This window comes from Crocuta crocuta, unplaced genomic scaffold (assembly GCF_008692635.1).
Source record: "Crocuta crocuta isolate KB4526 unplaced genomic scaffold, BGI_CrCroc_1.0 scaffold267, whole genome shotgun sequence".
Taxonomy (NCBI): domain Eukaryota; kingdom Metazoa; phylum Chordata; class Mammalia; order Carnivora; family Hyaenidae; genus Crocuta; species Crocuta crocuta.
Window position 1 is genome coordinate 3,957,065 of NW_027531899.1, and position 6,790 is coordinate 3,963,854.

At 57.7% G+C, this 6,790-nt stretch overlaps 1 protein-coding gene across 1 annotated transcript; it reads right to left on the bottom strand.

The window, feature by feature from the left end:
* Positions 1–446: 446 nt before the first annotated feature.
* Positions 447–6,779, bottom strand: LRFN3 (leucine rich repeat and fibronectin type III domain containing 3). Its single transcript, XM_077773729.1, has 3 exons — positions 5,885–6,779; positions 3,115–4,557; positions 447–1,076 (listed from the first exon to the last, which is right to left on the bottom strand). Exons 2-3 carry the CDS (start codon positions 4,539–4,541, stop codon positions 611–613), a joined length of 1,893 nt encoding a protein of 630 aa, XP_077629855.1. The 5' UTR covers positions 4,542–4,557; positions 5,885–6,779; the 3' UTR covers positions 447–610.
* Between the last annotated feature and the right edge of the window lie 11 nt (positions 6,780–6,790).

The following is a 6,790-nucleotide window of genomic DNA, read 5'->3' on the forward strand; positions in this document are numbered from 1 at the left end:
GTCCTTGCTTGTGCTGGGCCCTCTGCTGGGAACAGCTTTCCCTTTCTTCTTTGCCCAATTATCTTCTGAGGTCATGTTCAGGTCTCATCTTTCCTCCAGGAAGCCTCCCTGACCACACCCTAGGTTGAGTCAGGCATCTTTCCTGGGCTCCTGTAATCTCCTAGGCTTCCCTCATCACCACATCTCGGATCACCCCTAACTATCACTGTCTGAGAAGGGCTTGGGCTGTCTGGGTCATGGCAGCATCACCCAGCATAGGGCATGCCCAGGAAGCACGCTCAGGGAATTCTGTTGACTGAATGGATGACCATCCTTTGCCTTATCCAGGAACCTCAGACAGAACGGGGCAGGGGTCTCTCCCCAGAGGAGACATTCCCGACTCCAGACCCCTGCACCATCCTCCCAACCCCCACAGACAGAGACAAGGGCAAGGGCCTAGGCCCAAGCTTAGAAAAATAGGACTTTCTTGTTGTGCCCCGGTGCCCCCGACACCCTCCCCATCAGAGTTTTAAAAACCGTGAGCGATTTGGTGAGTCTGAGGCCAGGTCCCACGGGGTGCCAGGGTCCTCCCACCCCTGGGGCCAGAAGGGCCGTAGAGGTGGGCACGAGGCTAGGGTCCCGTGGGTTCGTGGCTGGGCCTCCAGGGCTCACAGTCCAGCTGGACCACGGTGTGGGCCCTGGGCGCAGCAGGCTCAGGGGCAGGCGGGGCCGGTGTGGGGCCCAGGGCGCCGTTGGTCTGCGAACAAACGCTGCTGACGGGTGCAGGCGCCTTGGCCTTGCCCGGGGGCTGGCCACCGTGCACCTTGTAGCGCATGAGCAGCACGAAGATGAAGACCAGTACGGAGGCCACGATGACTCCACCAAGGGCGATGATCATGGTGCCGCCCAGGAAGGGTGCGTGCGGGGCCCCGCAGGGCCGCAGCGCCGGCTCCGTGGAGAAGCGGGCGCAGCCCACCGGCCGCGTGGCCGTCAGCCCGGTGGCGCCGTCCTCGTACACCGCCAGCACACACAGATCGTAGGTGCGGCCAGACGCCAGGTCTGACAACAGGAAGGAGCGGCTGTCGGCGGGAATCATCCTGGGGGGACAGGCAGGCGGGGGTCAGGTCTCTGGCTGCCCAGCACCCACCCTGCACTCTGCCCCAACCCTGCAGCCTGGCGGAACCCCCTCCCCCAGTCCGCTGCTATCCCCTGGGTTCCCTCTCATCACTGCTCAAATTCCCTTTGATCTGATAGCCCTCAGCCGCCTGACTGATAACCCCTCCTGACTGATAACCCCTCGGTCATCTTACGCTCCTGGCGCCTGCTGCTCAAATTCCCCAGTTTAATTTCGCTCAGCCTCGGTGCCCAGATTCCCTCCCGGGCGCTGCCCACTGCTCTTCTGCTCTGCTGCTCAGTTTCACCGGAGCCTCCCTGCCCAACCTTCTTCCAGTCCCACCCCCCAGTCTCCCTCTACACCCTCGCCCAACTTCCCTGTTTCCCCATCTGCCTCTCCTCCAGTCTGGGCCTGATTTTCCTCCAGTGTACAGCTAGAATTCTCTCATCTAACCGCCCGATTCCCCCCATACTGCTGATGCCTGATTTCCTTCTAACCTGCCAATGAACGTCCCCCTAGCCCCATTGCCTTATTATTAGTATTATTGTATCTAGAGCCTGCTTTCCAGTGAGCCCTGTCAGCTGATTCCGTTTTCATGAAACTGATGTGCCTCAGTCATCACAGCTGATTTCTTTTTCTCCCTGTTGCCTTATTTCTTCTTCCAGCTCTGTCTCTTGATTCCCTTTTTATCTCTGTTGCCTGGTTTTTATTTATCTTTACCTTTTCCATTTCCTTTTATCCCTAGCATCCACTTTATTTCCTTTTGCAGCAGAGCACCCTGTTGGAGACTTAACTTGTTGTACAATCTGCTTTATTCCTAACCTGCTTTAATGAGGGAGTTACAGGGAACTCCGTGATTGTCTCTGAGAGGGTGACTGTCTAGAAGAGCATTTGTCTCATCCCCTGCCAGGCAAGGTGGACAAGATTTGTGTGATTATGAGGTGGGGGCCCTCCTTGGAGCCCACTCTCCCCACATGGGGTACTGCTGTCTGAGAAGAGGAACAGAATAAGCTCACTTGATTTCCAGGACTGAAAGGGAAATCAACTGATGGTCTCTTGAGATGTGGGCCCCTGTGGAAAGAAAGTGGACCCAGGTACTGGGTTTATAAGGTGCACACCCCAGGCCTTGGGAGGCCCAGTCCTCTGCAGCCAGGCCTCGGGGACAGCACCCTTGACCTAGCCTGGCAGTGGGAAGAGGGAACCGTCCACAGCCACCCATGCAAGTTAGACTTGGGCGAGAAGTATCAGCAGCATCTGGGTCAGAGCCACCACTGCTGACCACATGTGGCCACAGCAGATGTTCCAAATGCTCTCGGCTCTGGGGCAGAAGACATACTGATCCACTTCTTGGAGGGTATAAGTCCCAGGTTTTCTTCTACTGTTTGCAACAACTGAATAGAGATGGGAATCCCCAATGGTGGCAAATTGAATGTTCCCGTTCACTAGTAGGTGGAGCTTGAACTAGGTTTAATTTGACTTAGAAAACAAAAAATTGAGATGTCACCATATTAGAACTCTAAACATGTGGAGCGGTTCACACTGCACAAACCCAAAGCCTAGCTAGCCTCTGCCTCCATCTTCCTTTCAATCTCTGGTCTGAGTTCCTTTGCAGCAGAGCCCCTCACTTCATTTTCCCCATGAACTCTGTACCTCCCTGTTTGATCTCCTTTTCTTCTCACAGCTTGGTTTGTATCTAGCCCTGTCATCTGGAAACACCTAGTTTCTCTTTATCTTTATATTCAATTTGTTTGTACCCCTCCAAGCTGCTCTCCCCATTACCTTTTGACTCTTCTGGCCTGATTACTTTGGACTCTTGCTGCCTGGTTTCTTTTTTATATCTGCTACTATTTACTTTTTACTTTTGCTGCCTTGTTTCTTTTTATCACTGCTGCCAGATTTCTTTTACCTTCAGCCTCATTTCTCAGCTGTGCTGCAACTTGGGGTGTCAATGGATGTACTTCCAACCTTCCCCCTCCCATCTCAGTCTGCCGCCCACGCTGCCCACTGCCTGAACCCTGCACCTGTAGACGAGGATGTCATCGGCTGAGCTGTTGTACTGGATCTGGTACATGCGGATGCCCGGGATAGGCCGCTGATCTGGCCACTGGACAAGAGCAGCTGTGGCCCCATGTTCAGTCACCTGGACACCACGGTCCGTAGGGGGCCCAGTATCAGCTGCCTTGGCGGAGGCGGAGGCAGAGGCGGAGGCAGCAGAGGGCGGGGTGAGGGCATCAGGATCCCCGTCCCGCGGGGGGTCACAGCTGGTGCTGTTGGCTAGCTGGGGGGGCGGTGGGGGACCCACGGTCAGCTCAACAGCAGCGGTGGCCTCACCAGCAGCATTGGCTGCAATGCAAGTGAAAATACCACCATCGCCCGGCTCAGTGACCAGCAGCTCCAATGTCCCGTTAGGGAAGGCACGGGCACGGCTCGAATTGCCCACCAGCCGGCCCTGGGGCGACACCCAACGCACGCGGGGCTCGGGGTCCCCCACTGCCCGGCAGCGCAGGGCAGCTGGCCGACCTGCAGGCACCGCCAGGGGTGGCGAGCGGTGAGTCACCACAGGGGGCTCGCACACAAATTCCTCCTCGCCCACAGCCCAGAAGTAGCGGCCGCCCAGAGCAGGTGGGGAGGCGCAGGCCTCCAGGTCATCCTCCCGGGCCAGTCGCCGCAGCCACACCAGCTCGCAGTTGCAGTGGAGGGGGTTCCCCCCGAAGGCCAGCACCAGGGCGGAGGCAGGTGAGCCGCGGGGCCTGGCTAGCAGTGGCAGGCGGGAGAAGAGCGGGTCGGGCGGGATGGTGGTCAGGCGATTGGAGGTCATGTCCAGCCGTGCCAACTTGTGCAGGCGGGAAAAGGCGCCAGCGGGCACGGAGGCCAGCAGGTTGTGGTCGAGGCCCAACGTATTGACGTTGCCCAGGCGGCCCAAGGCCTCCCAGGGAAGCTGCTCCAGGTTGTTGTAGGAGAGGTCGAGATCCTCGAGCGTCTCGGCGCAGTCATCCAGGGCACCGGCCGCCAGGGCCGCCAGCTGGTTGTTGCTCAGGATGAGGTGGCGCAAGTTGACCAGGCCGCGCAGCTGACCCTCGCCCAGCGAGGTCAGCCGGTTACCATCTAGGTGCAGGGCACGAAGGGCACGCAGGTCGGCAAAGGCGCCGGCCGCCACATGGCGGATGGTGTTCCGGGACAAGCTCAGGTGCAACAGGCCGGTCATGTTGGCCAGGTCACGGCGGCGCACGGCCGCGATGAAGTTGTCCGCCAGGCGCAGCTCGGCTGCCCGGCGGTCTAGCGAGGGTGGCACGAATAGAAGGCCTGCCCCCGGGCACAGCACGCTTAGGGGCAGGGACTGTGTCTGGCAGCGGCAGCGGCGGGGACACGGGCCGGGCGCAGCTGTCTGGGATGGAGACGAGGCGGGGGCCAGTGGCAGCAGGCAGAGGAGCAGTGGAAGGGCGGCCATTGCGGGCGGGGGCGGCCTACAGGGAAGAACGGAGGCATTAGGGCAGGCGGAGGCCAGAAGAGGGGTGCCAGAGGGCATTAGGGGGGTCCAAGACCGGGAGAGAAGGTCACAGTGGGCTGAGAGCAAGAGTTGGGTCAAAGATGGTCAGAGAGAGGAGTGGGGGTGGTCAGACAGCTCCAAAGCCAGAGGAGATGGTCAGAGACTCAGAGGGATGTGTCATGGAGGGACACAGGGAGCAGAGATGAACAAAGACAGTCAGAGGAAAGGGAGGTAATTAGAGATGGTCAGAGACAGTTAGAAAACGGGGGTTTGATCAGAGTGGGTAGAAGGGAAGCCAGAGTGTTTTCAATGCGGTCAAAGAGATGGGCAAAGATGGCTAGAGGGAAGAAGTGGTCAGGGTGGTGGGAATGATTACAAGTAGTCACTTATGACCAGAGAAGGGAGGTGGTTAGAGATGGTCAAGGCAATGAGAGGTGGACAAAGGAAGGGACGTAGTCAGGGGTGGTCAGATCTAAGAGAGATGATCAGAGATGGTCAGAAATGGTCAAAAGCCAGAGAGGTAGTCAGAGAGAGGAGCAAAGGACGGACATGTCAGAAACAGCTGGACACAAGGACAGCTGGTTAGGAAGAGGGGTGCGGGGAGAGGTCATCAGAGAGAGGAAAGGCAGCCAGAGATGTTAGAAATGATTAGAGAACTCCAACGCTCAAGAGAGACAGAGAGAAGAGAGGTGGTCAGTAAGGGCCAGAGATGGTTGGATGGCCATAGACCAGCAGTCAGAGTAGGCAGTGGGAGGAAGGCAAGAGTGATGGCAAAAGATGGTCAGAGACAGGCCAAGGCTTAGAGTCGGGGGTGGACAAGAGAAAGAAGCTGGTGAAAGACGGTTAGAGAGAGGCATGATGGACAGAGATGGTAAAGGTGGTTGCTGAGTGAAGCAGTAGACAGAGGTGGCCTGAGAGAGAAGCGGTGGACAGAAGTGTCAAAGATGATTGGAGCGAGGAGTGGCGAACAGAGATGGTCAGTGAGAGGAGCAGTGGCTAGGAGAGGTGTGTGGAGACAGATGAGACAGATGGTGGGAAGAAATTGGAGAACAGAGTGAGAGATCAGAGATCTGGAGGTGCAAACAACTGGGAAAGAGGTCAGAGGGGGCAGTGCTGGTCAAATAAATGTTCAGAGAGGCACAGCAGGAGCTGGAGGCAAACCCTTGGTGGTGGGGGGGGGGGGTGTGTTTCCTGGGGAAACCCCAAGGGTGCCCAGGGGGACCTAGTCCTCACTTATCTCCACCCCCAGACACAAAGTTCCTCCCAAGTCCCTCCCCCGCATGGGGGTCCCCCAATAGCCTTACCTGAGCTGGAAGCCCCCCCCCAGGGAGCAGAGTCCTCAGGCTCCAAGAGGTCAGGGGCTAGGGCTCTGGAGGGGGTGCCTGGTCATGCCTTCTCTGTCCCCAAGGCCTCTGTACAGGGACTGTGCTGTGTCTCAGCCCAGATCTGTGGCCATGGAGTCTGCAGACCTTGATACCTGGGGTCCTAGATTTCCAAATATGGGGCTTCTGGGGGCCAATTTTAGAGACCCCAGGCTCCAGTTTGGGTTGCTCAGAGCTAATGTCTCCTAGCTCTGGTCTTGGGATGCTAAACAGCCAAATGAAGAGTCTAGGGTCTGAGTCTCAAGCCCAGTCCTGGGATCCAATACTGGGGTGCTGGGTTCAGATACTGGGGTGCTGAGTCCAAATTTGGAGGTCTCTAGCCCCCAGTTTCAGCATTCGGGTTTGCAGCAAGGAGTTCAGGCTCAAACTCAGGTTTAGGCCCCTTGGAATACCAGGGTTCAGATCTTGGAATTTGAGGCCTAAATCTCAGGGTTCAGGTCCCAAACAGTGGGTTCCAGAGTATAGATATGGGAATCTGGTCCCAGACTTCAAGGTCCCAGGCACCGAATTCAGAGTTCAGCTCCGGATTTGGGGTCTTAGATGCAAAATCTTGAGGTTCAGACTCCAAATTTGGGGGTCCATATTCCAAGTCTTGGGTTCCAGAGACTGAAGTTGAGATTCCAGCCCCAGATATTAGGTGTTCAGGCTCCAGGTCTTGGGGTCCCAGCCCCAGATCAGGATCTCAGGCTCAGGTTTCCAGATCTCTGGATCCAATCTCGGGGTGCAGGCCCCCGATGTCGGGGTGCCGACCCTGGGTTTGGGGCGGCGTGGTCCAGGCTTGCTTCCCGGGCTGCGGCGGGGACTGGCCCGGAGGGAGGGGGGCGGATG